The sequence below is a fragment of the Mytilus edulis genome, chromosome 11, assembly GCF_963676685.1.
Source record: "Mytilus edulis chromosome 11, xbMytEdul2.2, whole genome shotgun sequence".
NCBI lineage: Eukaryota > Metazoa > Mollusca > Bivalvia > Mytilida > Mytilidae > Mytilus > Mytilus edulis.
In genome coordinates, this window is record NC_092354.1 from 40541828 (window position 1) to 40557349 (window position 15522).

Consider the following 15522-nt stretch of genomic DNA (forward strand, 5'->3'; position numbering starts at 1 on the left):
AAAAAGAAAAAGACAAACAGACAAATAATACTACACAAGACACAACATAAATACAAGAAAACTAAAGACTAAGCAACACGAACACCACAACAAAATGGAGGTGATCTCGTGTGCTCCGTAAAAGTAAGCAAATCCTGCTCCACATGTGACACTCGTCGTTTTGCTCATGTTATTAAAGTATCATATTGATAACTTGGAATATTGAGACAAGAATAAAATTTAGAAAATGAAAACATTAAAGTTGTGACTGCGTCATCAAATAAACGATAAACATGTATTTAATGAGTTATCGCAATTTAGATCAGAAAACATCACTTCCTTTTATGTTGATAATGAATTATACAGTAGTAATTCATTTAAACTTTAAATACAATTGCAATTGTCATTTTCCCTACGTTAGTTAATTGTTCGATAATTGAGAGCATTCAGTCATTATTTGTAAAAAAAATATCCTTGACAACTAAAAGCATTTATGAAGCTCATAACAAAATAAACAGACAAATGTTGTGAGTGCTATGTTACGAAGCGGTCTATTCGAACACACACGACGGTTTTTAGGAAAGGAAAAGCCTAAACAATTCATGGTCTTTCAATTGAAGCAAAATGTACCGTTTGATAATTTTGATAGTTTTCCTTTTTGTGTGGACAATATGTGAAATAGTCGTTATCAAAAAACAAAAAGACAAAATATATAGTGGTCATGTGCTGTTTGAGGTACCAATGCCGATGTGGTCAATATGTGCTCAATACTGTTCAAGAGTAAAAGTATGCAAATCTATTAACTTTATAGCGTCGACTAAAACATGCCAAATAAATGATCATGAACCCAAAACAAGTGAATGTAGTGGACTCGTTGAGAGTATTGGTAATAGCTTTGCTGCTGCCTCTACTTTTCCAAAGGTAATTACAATATGAAATTTATAATACTTATAGCAAAGTATTCACAAAAACTTAAATGTTTAATGGTAATGAGTGAGACATTGAAATCAGCACAATGTTTCAAATGTTATGTTTTTACAGAATATTTTGCTTTAGAATTCTATAGAAATAATTTTTAAGCATGAATTGTGCATGGTAATAGAGTTTTAAATCAGGTATTAACGTGTCAATGTTTACTATTTAGTCCAGCATGTTTGGATAAAAACACTTAAAATAAATTGAAATGATCTGTTAATGCATTACATCATCAGTTTCATACTTTTTTATATACAGGAATTTTCAAAAATGTGCTGCAGAAATTTGTGTAAGTGTAAATACATTTTAAAAACTGGTTTTAATAAATGCATATACCTATCATTATGAGGAATTACGTAAAACTTATTTTCTGACACTTGACCTCAAACGTCAAACAATAGTTAGAATTGAACTAAATTGATTTGAGGTATATTAAACAATATCAGCACATTGCAAAATGGCGTATATAAATTGAATAACCTAAGTAAGAAATAACAACTTTTAAAAGAGGAGCGAAAGATACCAGAGGGACAGTCAAACCCATAGATCGAAAAAACAAAATGACAACGCCAAGGCTAAAAAGGAAAAAGACAAACAGACAAATGATAGTTCAAAAGCCACATCATAGAAAACTAAAGACTAAGCAACACGAACCCACCAAAAACCTGGTTTGATCTCATGCGTCTGAAGTATACGCAGCTCTTGCTCCACATGTGACATCGTTTTGCTCATGTTATGAAACATCCGGTAAGTAGTCTAATTCGATCGGTCACTTTGTTAAAAAAGAAGGGTATATTATCTGTGAAACGGTTAATTCATAATGGTCAACTAGCTCGTGTAAGCAGTAACCGTCTATCTAGGAAATTATGATATAAAATACAAGCCCCAGAATATAGTATCAATTGGAAGATATGTAACCCGTAAGCAGGCGTTGCTAGAATGTTGCTACATAAAAATGAAAAGATCACAGCTAGGAGCTGTAACAATCTCTTTTGTCGTAAAGTTTTGCTTTCAATCGAACCTCATTGTCAATTTTTAGATGTAAGTCAAGATATGAGACAAACTTAACTGTACCCGTCGTATCCTTTATCTCTAGTTCAATGGGATAGATGCGTTCACCAAATTTACTAAATATTTAATTATTTAATGAGAATGTTCATCAAAAACAGCCTGATATAATTTCTTTGTAATACAAAGTTTTCTTTCACTAAACTTTATATGTTGTAGACTTTGGAGATATTCGCATGTACATTTGTAATTGTTTGGCTACTCAAATTTCAGGAACTAGCTGGTCAGTGCAATGGTAATAAGTGTACGGTCAATGAGGCCTGTATGCCAAGTGGAATGAATTACTATTGTGATCCATTACCCTTTCAGTTATCTGAAAATAGCGCACGTAAGTTTAAAATATGATGACATATGCATTTAAACAAAGAATTATGATGCAAGATGTAAGGTTTCTCCAAAGATTTATGAGGGTCTTGATGGGTCCATCAATTTTATATTCTTAAGTTTTGATGTCATATCATATTGCCCTACTCTTTATATTTTTTGTCCATTACTCGTTATATTTTAGTACTCCATTTTTCCCTATTCCATTTTTTTGTTTTGATTTTCCAATATATGTTTTTGTCTTTATTCTTCATTTTTTACCTATTATTCTCTATTCTGTAAACCCAATTCAAATCCTCATTTTTTTGCATTTAGAATGGTTTCTTTTTGAAAGAAAGATACATTACTTATGAAAAAATCTATACTTGTTCATTCCACATTTACTTTCCTACGGGTGCACATTGACCTCGTGTTACCAAATATTCTTGTTACCTTTATATCAAAACGTTGTTTCTAAAAATAACATTCACAGCGAACTTTTAAATTCAAAAATATAAACAAACGATCGGGTGTTTAAACATAATATCAAATAAAAGAGTAAATTTTACAAAATGTACATATTTGATCAATTTTGAAAGAAACAAAAATAAAAACAATGATATAACGAATTTGTCTGGTCTTTTGCATTCATAATTTTGTAAAACTTATCTATCTATTTTCCTGACAAATTATAGCCAGATCACATGATCAAGAGGTCATTTACAGACCACTCTTGAAGGTACAGATGTGGTTTCAGAATTGCCTGTACATGATAACAAATAACGAGAATATTGAAATAAATTTGTGTAGTTTAGATTAAATTATAACATTTTATCAGTGCTTAAATAAACTTAGCTTTTAAAATACATTCTCATTCAACAGTTATAATCAGATAATAATGTAACAACATTATTCAACAGTCGAAATTAGCAAATGTTTGCTTTAGTAGAAGAAAAAAAGGTAAATCAAAATAAGGATGTTTCATTTTAGCTAATAAGTAGTAATTGTTAAGTCGTTGGTTGGTTTTAAATATTCCCCCCCCCCATGGTTTTGTATATTTTTCCACTAACATTTTTTGGCTGTTTCTTTGAAATGTGTTAATAAGTTTCAATAATCAATCACGTTTTAGAGAAAAAGAAAGTACTTTAGATCACTCATACAAACATATATAAAACTAAATACTTATTTATTAGGTACTGCGTTACATATTTCTTTTTCGTTCATTATTTTGAACATAAATTAGGCTTAGTTTACTCGTTTGAATTGTTTTACATCTGTCCTTTCGGGGCCTTTCGTAGCTGAATATGCGGTATGCGCTTTGCTCATTGTTTAAGGTCGTACGGTGGCTTGTAGTTGTTAATTTCTGTGTCATTTTGTCTTTTATGTAGAGTTGTCTTATTGACAATCATACAACATCTTCTTGTTTTATATTCACTTGATTAATGTGAGTTTCTGAAATTGCAATCTTCATCACTACATTTACAACACGAAAATACCCGGTCCTGTATCAAGGAAGAACTTTAAGGTACTTTACATCAAGACTAGAATAAAAAGATGTAAAATGGTAAGCACATATAGATATTACTATCACAACGCGTCATCGTTCAGTCGTTCTCCGGGTACTATACGTATATATTATCTGATGTATGAGATAAATATGTAGAAATAAACCAAAACAAATTTACTTTTTAAAATAGCTTCAGACCTTCGCCCACGTGACTGCAGTGACCTTCCACAAGGAAGTTGTTCAGGGGTATATACAATGTATCTAGCAGATAAGAAGTTTGATGTTTACTGTGACATGGATACAGCAGGATTTGGTTGGACTGTAAGTGTTTAGTGAAGATGTAGAGTTTATTGTACTTTTGTTTCAATGTTATAGTATCATTTTGTTCGTACATAATACAGATATTAATGTTTAGTGTATTTTTCTTTTGAAAAGTTGGTGTTCTCTTTGTCGAACAAGTGAAATGAATACCAGTATTTCTCAGTTATAGATTTCACGACACATTTGTCGCATCAAAATATTGTTTATAAATAAAAAGCAACAATGACTAGTTTCAATTTGTTTTGTGTATGCTGTTTTATTTTTCCTTTTTGTTTTTAAGTATTTGCTTTTTGTGATAGGCTATATGCACTTTCTGTTTTATTGCTGGGTTATTTCTTCATAAAACCTACGAAACTTGTTTAAGCTTACTGTCTCTTTTTTCTGAAATTTTGTTCCATTTATTTCTTCATCTAAACTTTCAAAGGAACAGTTTTTTTCACTAACAAGTTAAGCCATGTTTGGTGTTTTGAATTTGCTGAAACTCGATTAAAAGGCAAAAAAATAGTGACAAATTTTAATTTCAGAAAATAAGCTTCTATCAAATTTCGCAAATAAGGTAAATATACTACATTGTTCAAAATCTGTCTCTATTGATTTTCTATTGGAAGAGGTAAATCTATTAATAAAACATAAACATGTTTGACGTATTTGTACGATATCGATTTCAATGAGCAAAACACAATTTACCTTAATCAGGTATTCCAAAACACTATTTACCTTAATCAGGTATTCCAAAACACTATTTACCTGAATCAGGTATTCCAAAACCTTATTTACCTTAATCAGGTATTCCAAAACACTATTTACCTTAATCAGGTATTCTTAAACACTATTTACCTTAATCAGGTATTCTTAAACACTATTTACCTTAATCAGGTATTCCAAAACACTGTTTACCTTAATCAGGTATTCAAAAACACTTTTACCTTAATCAGGTATTCCAAAACACTATTTACCTTAATCAGGTATTCTTAAACACTATTTACCTTAATCAGGTATTCTTAAACACTATTTACCTTAATCAGGTATTCCAAAACACTGTTTACCTTAATCAGGTATTCAAAAACACTTTTACCTTAATCAGGTATTCCAAAACACTATTTACCTTAATCAGGTATTCTTAAACACTATTTACCTTAATCAGGTATTCTTAAACACTATTTACCTTAATCAGGTATTCATAAACACGATTTACCTTAATCAGGTATTCCAAAACACTATTTACCTTAATCAGGTTTTCTTAAACACTATTTACCTTAATCAGGTATTCCAAAACACTATTTACCTTAATCAGGTATTCCAAAACACTATTTACCTTAATCAGGTATTCCAAAACACTAGCTACCTTAATCAGGTATTCCAAAACACTATTTACCTTAATCAGGTATTCCGAAACACTATTTACCTTAATCAGGTATTCCAAAACACTATTTACCTTAATCAGATATTCCAAAACACTAGTTACCTTAACGAGGTATTCCAAAACACTATTTACCTTAATCAGGTATTCCGAAACACTATTTACCTTAATCAGCTATTCTTAAACACTATTTACCTTAACCAGATATTCCAAAACACTAGTTACCTTAACGAGGTATTCCAAAACACTATTTACCTTAATCAGGTATTCCGAAACACTATTTACCTTAATCAGCTATTCTTAAACACTATTTACCTTAACCAGGTATTCCAAAACACTAGTTACCTTAATCAGGTATTCTTAAACACTATTTACCTTAATCAGGTATTCCAAAACACGATTTACCTTAATCAGGTATTCCAAAACACTATTTACCTTAATTAGGTTTTCTTAAACACTATTTACCTTAATCAGGTATTCCAAAACACTATTTACCTTAATCAGCTAATCTTTAACACTATTTACCTTAATCAGGTATTCCAAAACACTAGTTACCTTAACCAGGTATTCCAAAACACAATTTACCTTAATCAGGTATTCCGAAACACTATTTACCTTAATCAGCTATTCTTAAACACTATTTACCTTAACCAGGTATTCCAAAACACTAGTTACCTTCATCAGGTATTCTTAAACACTATTTACCTTAATCAGGTATTCTTAAACACTATTTACCTTAATCAGGTATTCCAAAACACTATTTACCTTAATCAGGTATTCCAAAACACTATTTACTTGATCAGGTATTCCAAAACACTATTTACCTTAATCAGGTATTCTTAAACACTATTTACCTTAATCAGGTATTCCAAAACACTAGTTACCTTAAGCAGGTATTCTTAAACATTATTTACCTTAATCAGGTATTCCAAAACACTATTTACCTTAATCAGGTATTCCAAAACACTTTTTACCTTAAGCAGGTATTCTTAAATACTATTTACCTTAATCAGGTATTCCAAAACACTATTTACCTTAATCAGGTATTCTTAAACACTATTTACCTTAATCAGGTATTCCAAAACACTTTTTACCTTAATCAGGTATTCCAAAACACGATTTACCTTAATCAGGTATTCCAAAACACTATTTACCTTAATCAGGTTTTCTTAAACACTATTTACCTTAATCAGGTATTCCAAAACACTATTTACCTTAATCAGGTATTCCAAAACACTTTTTACCTTAATCAGGTATTCCAAAACACGATTTACCTTAATCAGGTATTCCAAAACACTATTTACCTTAATCAGGTTTTCTTAAACACTATTTACCTTAATCAGGTATTCCCAAAACACTATTTACTTAATCAGGTATTCCAAAACACTAGTTACCTTAATCAGGTATTCCAAAACACTATTTACCTTAATCAGGTATTCCGAAACACTATTTACCTTAATCAGCTATTCTTAAACACTATTTACCTTAATCAGGTATTCCAAAACACTAGTTACCTTAACCAGGTATTCCAAAACACTATTTACCTTAATCAGGTATTCCGAAACACTATTTACCTTAATCAGCTATTCTTCAACACTATTTACCTTAACCAGTTATTCCAAAACACTAGTTACCTTAATCAGATATTCTTAAACACTATTTACCTTAATCAGGTATTCTTAAACACTATTTACCTTAATCAGGTATTCCAAAACACTATTTACCTTAATCAGGTATTCCAAAACACTAGTTACCTTAATCAGGTATTCCAAAACACTATTTACCTTAATCATGTATTCCGAAACACTATTTACCTTAATCAGCTATTCTTAAACACTATTTACCTTAATCAGGTATTCCAAAACACTAGTTACCTTAACCAGGTATTCCAAAACACTATTTACCTTAATCAGGTATTCCGAAACACTATTTACCTTAATCAGCTATTCTTAAACACTATTTACCTTAACCAGGTATTCCAAAACACTAGTTACCTTAATCAGGTATTCTTAAATACTATTTACCTTAATCAGGTATTCTTAAACACTATTTATCTTAATCAGGTATTCCAAAACACTATTTACCTTAATCAGGTATTTCAAAACACTATTTACTTAATCAGGTATTCCAAAACACTATTTACCTTAATCAGGTATTCTTAAACACTATTTACCTTAATCAGGTATTCCAAAACACTAGTTACCTTAAGCAGGTATTCTTAAACACTATTTACCTTAATCAGGTATTCCAAAACACTATTTACCTTAATCAGGTATTCCAAACACTATTTACCTTAATCAGGTATTCTTAAATACTATTTACCTTAATCAGGTATTCCAAAACACTATTTACCTTAATCAGGTATTCCAAAACACTATTTACTTAATCAGGTATTCCAAAACACTATTTACCTTAATCAGGTATTCTTAAACACTATTTACCTTAATCAGGTATTCCAAAACACTATTTACCTTAATCAGGTATTCCAAAACACTATTTACCTTAATCAGGTATTCCAAAACACTAGTTGCCTTAATCAGGTACTCCAAAACACTATTTACCTTAATCAGGTATTCCAAAACACTATTTACCTTAATCAGGTATTCCGAAACACTATTTACCTTAATCAGCTATTCTTAAACACTATTTACCTTAATCAGGTATTCCAAAACACTAGTTACCTTAATCAGGTATTCTTAAACACTATGTACCTTAATCAGGTATTCTTAAACACTATTTACCTTAATCAGGTATTCCAAAACACTAGTTACCTTAAGCAGGTATTCTTAAACATTATTTACCTTAATCAGGTATTCCAAAACACTATTTACCTTAATCAGGTATTCCAAAACACTTTTTACCTTAAGCAGGTATTCTTAAATACTATTTACCTTAATCAGGTATTCCAAAACACTATTTACCTTAATCAGGTATTCTTAAACACTATTTACCTTAATCAGGTATTCCAAAACACTTTTTACCTTAATCAGGTATTCCAAAACACGATTTACCTTAATCAGGTATTCCAAAACACTATTTACCTTAATCAGGTTTTCTTAAACACTATTTACCTTAATCAGGTATTCCAAAACACTATTTACCTTAATCAGGTATTCCAAAACACTAGTTACCTTAATCAGGTATTCCAAAACACTATTTACCTTAATCAGGTATTCCGAAACACTATTTACCTTAATCAGCTATTCTTAAACACTATTTACCTTAATCAGGTATTCCAAAACACTAGTTACCTTAACCAGGTATTCCTAAACACTATTTACCTTAATCAGGTATTCCGAAACACTATTTACCTTAATCAGCTATTCTTAAACACTATTTACCTTAACCAGGTATTCCAAAACACTAGTTACCTTAATCAGATATTCGTAAACACTATTTACCTTAATCAGGTATTCTTAAACACTATTTACCTTAATCAGGTATTCCAAAACACTATTTACCTTAATCAGGTATTCCAAAACACTAGTTACCTTAATCAGGTATTCCAAAACACTATTTACCTTAATCATGTATTCCGAAACACTATTTACCTTAATCAGCTATTCTTAAACACTATTTACCTTAATAAGGTATTTCAAAACACTAGTTACCTTAACCAGGTATTCCAAAACACTATTTACCTTAATCAGGTATTCCGAAACACTATTTACCTTAATCAGCTATTCTTAAACACTATTTACCTTAACCAGGTATTCCAAAACACTAGTTACCTTAATCAGGTATTCTTAAATACTATTTACCTTAATCAGGTATTCTTAAACACTATTTATCTTAATCAGGTATTCCAAAACACTATTTACCTTAATCAGGTATTTCAAAACACCATTTACTTAATCAGGTATTCCAAAACACTATTTACCTTAATCAGGTATTCTTAAACACTATTTACCTTAATCAGGTATTCCAAAACACTAGTTACCTTAAGCAGGTATTCTTAAACACTATTTACCTTAATCAGGTATTCCAAAACACTATTTACCTTAATCAGGTATTCCAAACACTATTTACCTTAATCAGGTATTCTTAAATACTATTTACCTTAATCAGGTATTCCAAAACACTATTTACCTTAATCAGGTATTGCAAAACACTATTTACTTAATCAGGTATTCCAAAACACTATTTACCTTAATCAGGTATTCTTAAACACTATTTACCTTAATCAGGTATTCCAAAACACTATTTACCTTAATCAGGTATTCCAAAACACTATTTACCTTAATCAGGTATTCCAAAACACTAGTTACCTTAATCAGGTACTCCAGAACACTATTTACCTTAATCAGGTATTCCAAAACACTATTTACCTTAATCAGGTATTCCGAAACACTATTTACCTTAATCAGCTATTCTTAAACACTATTTACCTTAATCAGGTATTCCAAAACACTAGTTACCTTAATCAGGTATTCTTAAACACTATGTACCTTAATCAGGTATTCTTAAACACTATTTACCTTAATCAGGTATTCCAAAACACTATTTACCTTAATCAGGTATTCCAAAACACTATTTACCTTAATCAAGTATTCCAAAACACTATTTACCTTAATCAGGTATTCCAAAACACTATTTACCTTAATCAGGTATTCTTAAACACTATTTACCTTAATGAGGTATTCCAAGACACTAGTTACCTTAATCAGGTATTCTTAAACACTATCTACCTTAATTAATATTCTTAAACACTATTTACCTTAATCAGGTATTCCAAAACACTATTTACCTTAATCAGGTATTCCAAAACACTATTTACCTTAATCAGGTATTCCAAAACACTAGTTACCTTAATCAGGTATTCCAAAACACTAGTTACCTTAATCAGGTATTCCAAAAACACTAGTTACCTTAATCAGGTATTCCAAAACACTATTTACCTTAATCAGGTATTCTTGTTTAATAATGTTTGGATAGCTGGTGAAGATTTATGCATATCTAATGATCCATAACTGTTTATCAATGTTTAATGACCATTATAAAATGTGCGTTTAGCTCAATTTGATATTTCAGTTATCCTTCAATACATGTTTAAGTTATAAAATAAAACCGCAATGAAACAACGACCAATTTGTTATGCCCCATTTATAGGCTTAATGTTTTCTGGTCTGTGCGTCAGTTTGTTCGTCAGTTGTCCGACCGTCCGTCCGTCTGTCCCGCTTCAGGTTAAAGTTTTTGGCCTAGATAATTTCTGATGAAGTTGAAGTCCAATCAACTTGAAACTTAGTAAACATGTTCCCTATGATATAATCTTTCTAATTTTAATGTTATATTTTATTTTATCCCATTTTCACGGTCAACTGAACATAGAAAATGATAGTGCGGATATGGCATCCGTGTACTAGGGACACATTTTTGTTAATTTTTATTTGTACATATATAGGTGTTCCAGCGACGATCTGATGGCAGCGAAAATTTCTTCAGGGACTGGCAGGCGTATGAAGATGGTTTTGGAACCATTCTCGGAGAATTTTGGATAGGTTATATTTTATTGATTTGTTTAAATTCATAACTAAGTAAGACACACGGATTGGACATAATTAAATATTAGAACACGATTTACCATGTTTGTATTTTTATATCTATCGAATTCTTTTTACGAAGAATACTTATTGTAAGTACTAGCATAGAGTCAAGAACGTTTAATACTTAACATTCTAAGGACATATATATGTTATTCAGAACAATAACGATTTGCAATATATTTAGAGCAGTACTTTACATATTTTGCATTATATCATATGAATACGATTAGTAAAAAGATATGAAAATATTGACCTTGCAACAGGAACATAACGATCAACTACAGCTAAATGACATATAATGGTCAATACTATATATATACGTTTGTGTTTTGAGCAAAAATTAAAGTAGAGAGAAACAGACTAAATGTTGAGCACTAAATTACTCCGAAACGACAAGAAACGTTCAATATATTTAACGTATCAAGTCAAGCATAATAATATTTCGGCAGCATTTTGCAAACATAAAAGCAATTATTATACTTGTTAACATATTTTTCATTGTTTCGCAAATTTCAGGGAATAAATATCTCCATATCTTAACACAAGTCCCTACAGAACTGCGCATCGACTTAGAGGCATGGGATGGCCAGAAGAGATATGCAAAGTACTCTTCCTTCGTAATTGGTGATGCTGATTCAAAGTATACTCTATCTGTTGATGGATTTGGAGGAAATGCAGGTAACTACCATTATATAACTCTACAACTGTTCCGATTTTATTTTTTACAAATCAATCGCCACACAAATATTGGATAAGTACTGAAATTTCGCAATTTTTGGTCAAAAATAAAGTTATATTTATGCGGATTTCTTTTCCACGACTTACATAAGTTACATGTGACGTACTAATCTGGACTGTTCATCAGGTTTGTACTTACATGCGCAGCACGACGGGTGGCACATGTGGAGCAGAATCTGTTCATTCTTCTGGATAACACGAGATCAGCCCCATTTAATGATCGTCTTCGTGTTGCTCTGTCTTCAGTTCTGTATATATATTGTGTTTTGTGGACTATAACAATTGTGAATGGAAATGAGGAATATGTCAAAGAGACAACAACCTGACCAAAGAGCAAATTACAGTCGAAGGCCACCTATGGGTCTTCACCGCAGCGAGAAATTCCCGCATCCGGAGGTGGTCCCCAACTGGCTCCTCAATAAAAACTTGTTCAGTGAAAATTTACGTCACACTGAACTCCTAAATTAGTGTTTGTTTGTTTGTCGTTTTCTATTTTAGCAATGGTGTTGTCAGTTTATTTTCCACGTATGAGTCTGAATGTAGCTACGGTATCTTTCGCCTCTCTTTTTAAGAGAAAAAATATGTTCAAAAATCGCATGCAATCTCTGTTTTGACATAGTCTTAAAAAAAGTCTTTAAAGTTGGAATACTTTTCGTCGGAATGAAACTCATCATGCAATAATTGATTTTTGTAATTCCGGAAATGATGGATAAAATGTACTCTCTCACCCGTTTCACATTTCATCTTAAATAAAAGTTAAAGTCATTAAAGTGGAACTTTTCGTATTTGACGGGATCCATTTTGAAAAAAATCGTATATTGTTGTTAATACAGAGACGTGCAAAAGGTATTCAGTCACAATGGCGTCGTGTTTACGTTTCAAAACGAAAGTTGCAAAGTTCATGCTTGCACTGTAAATAAATCAACCAATCATATTCAACAAAAATAAAAACTACCTCTAATACTTTGTTAAGTGTCCTTTTAGCCTGATTACATTTAATATCCTTTTCGAAATCAACTTGTATAAGCACTGAATAAAGGCAGGGGTAATACTGAACCAAATACGATTGATTTCTTGGAACAATGATTTTGAGATTTAATCATCCCAGTACGTGTTTGAAGTTTTCTTTTTACATGTAACCAAACGTTTTCTTTTATATTCAAGTCGGGGAACTGTGCAGGCCAGCTCATACCGTTTATTCCGTTCCGAGCTACAACCTCTTGGGTGGACCGTGCACGATGGACAGGGGCGTTGTCATCCTGGAATAAATAATTTCCTCTCTGAAAATGCCGACCTATCACTGGCCACAAATGTTCATCAAGTATGTCTTGTCATTTGACAGCATTAATGTTGCCTTCTACAGGAGTAAGTGTACCGACGCCATTCCAGCAAATAGAACCCCAAATTTTGACTTGATATTTAGTTTGTGAAGTCCTCTGTTGCACAAGGTCCGGTCTCCACCCCTCGTCTCTTTTTCGCCATACGTACACACGTTCATCATGGTTTATCATGATTTTACTCATCAGAGAAAATAACCCTTTTCCAGTTGTTATTAACCGTCCATCTCCTTTTTTCTCTGCACCATGCAAGTCTTTTTTTCCGATTGACTTCCCGGATCATGATTGTTTTCTTATTTACACACCTGTGAGACCCATGTTTATGTAAATGGTGCTGGATGGTACGTACGTTTATGCACGGAACACAATTTTCCTCATTAAACTTGTTTGTTATGTCACATAAAGAACTCCTCCGACTTGTCTTTACAATGCGTTCAAGCTTGCGGTAGTCGCGTGGTTGTACAAACAATGGTCGGCCACTTTTTGGATTATTCTCCACAGAACCTGTGTCTATAAATTTTCGAATATTGTCAATATTTGTTGACTTTGGAATTTTAAGTATGTCAGCGATTTTAAGGCGTGAACATCCATTCTGGAACATTTGCACAATCATGTTTTTGACATCCGTTGACAATTCTTGACCTTTTCTACCCATCTTGTTATTTTACTTGTTTAAACAAAACTACAATGGCAGACGACAACAATCGTCACATGACGGTAGCCCATGTGATACAAAACGCTAAAAGACTAGTACAGTGCTACTCAGTGACGTGATTGACGTGGGGCAAGGCCATTAAAAAGTCAGTCACCTGTACAAACCTAAACACGACGCAATTGTGACCGAATACTTTTTGCACGTCTCTGAAAAAAAAATCCATTCGCTATGTTTGGCATTTTAATGACCTCGTCTATTTGTTTTGATTCGTCTTTATGATACACATCTTCTAAAGTTAAAAAAACTGCTACAACAATCATCAGAACAAATTTTAAAATTAGGCGTTGTCAGTTTTATGCAAACGTAGCTCGAATTTAGGATATGCTTTCAGTTATTTTAACAAGTTTCTTTTCAGGTGATGGTTTAGCTTATCATCATGGACTGAAGTTCAGTACCCATGATCAGGATAATACACAAACAAGCACAACATGCGCTGCCACAAACAAGGGAGCATGGTGGTATAAAGCATGTAGTCACTCCTCTCTGAATGGGGAATATCTCAAGACCAATGGTAGAGCAGATCAAAATATGGGAATCAACTGGGAAAAATTCAAAGGAGACCGCTACTCATTAAAAGGAAGCTCCATGATGCTTCGTAGGAAGACATAAAAAGCATTGTATGACCTTGAGGTCCTGAAGTCATGAAAACTGTGTGTGATTAAACTAATTACATGTTTTCAATCTATTAAACCTATATTGTTCCTTTTACAATGTTTTATAACACAATAGTTTATGCAATGCAATATCTTTATTTTCATACCCGGCCATTACAGAAACATCGGTACAGAGCAGTCCTAAATATGTAAAGGAATATACATTTATTTACATAACATTTAATTACAAATTAGTGTTTTTGAAATAATATACAATTTACCCTGGTGGACCCACATATTTGTTTACACACTTTAAGAACCTATATTATCATTTTAGCTCAGAACTATTTTTAAATGGCTCATCGGTATTTTTTTAAAGGGCAATAGCTGTCAAGTTAATGTTCACAGATTTGGTTCAAATTCTAAAATTTGATATAGAACATAATGAAAATGTATAACAAATTACAAAATTTTCTAAAATAATAAAAATATATGAACTCGATTATTTTCATCTGTATTTAGTTTAATTTTGACTAAATGCTGTCAAAGTGAATAAAGAGATGAAATCAGAAAACTTTAAACAATCATATAACCCGATATAAACAAAAATATAAATATATGATTAGATAGCTATCACGTGCAATGAAGTTTTCATAATTGATTTCATAATGTATGTTAAAATATATATTTATTCTCGTGTTTTCTTGTATAAGTATGATTTTGAGGATTGATTCCAAATGGTTCATCTTTGCTTTATTTCTATGTTCACCATGTTGACACTCGCTTTCCTTTTTGTAGCTGAAAACATGCGTAACAGATCACCAGCTAAGTTAAGTAAATGTCACATGAATATGGTTTCATTGAGGTCGAATTATTTACTTGCAAATTAATATTTCATCTGCGATATTTTGTGCGGTTGGGGAGGGGATTGTATGTTGCTAAGTCGTAAGTTTCCTCTGTTCTGTGTTGTAAACAGTGGTTTGTTTTGAGGTTTGTTTTCACTATTTTGTGTCATGGCGTTAGCACTTTTTTCAAATCTGCTTAATCTTCATCGGCATGAGCGTGTTCTAATTAAGAATCCTG

The 15522-nt window shown here is 31.7% G+C and overlaps 1 protein-coding gene and 1 long non-coding RNA gene across 2 annotated transcripts; both read left to right on the forward strand.

Annotated features, from left to right (window-relative positions):
- The first annotated feature begins 483 nt into the window (after positions 1-483).
- Positions 484-4160, forward strand: LOC139495576 (uncharacterized). Its single transcript, XR_011657400.1, has 3 exons — positions 484-900; positions 2236-2350; positions 4023-4160. It is a non-coding gene; the product is annotated as an uncharacterized lncRNA (long non-coding RNA).
- A 5795-nt stretch (positions 4161-9955) lies between these two features.
- Positions 9956-14557, forward strand: LOC139494257 (ficolin-2-like). The gene is made up of 4 exons (XM_071282426.1): positions 9956-9970; positions 10915-11011; positions 11573-11734; positions 14202-14557. Exons 1-4 carry the CDS (start codon positions 9956-9958, stop codon positions 14453-14455), a joined length of 528 nt encoding a protein of 175 aa, XP_071138527.1. The 3' UTR covers positions 14456-14557.
- Positions 14558-15522: the final 965 nt, after the last annotated feature.

Bases quoted from the DNA above. Each gene is read 5' to 3' on its own strand.
- LOC139494257 (XM_071282426.1), top strand. The intron at 11,012-11,572 runs GTTATATTTTAT...CGCAAATTTCAG, and splicing joins TCTCGGAGAATTTTGGATAG to GGAATAAATATCTCCATATC. The intron at 11,735-14,201 runs GTAACTACCATT...GTTTCTTTTCAG, and splicing joins TGGATTTGGAGGAAATGCAG to GTGATGGTTTAGCTTATCAT.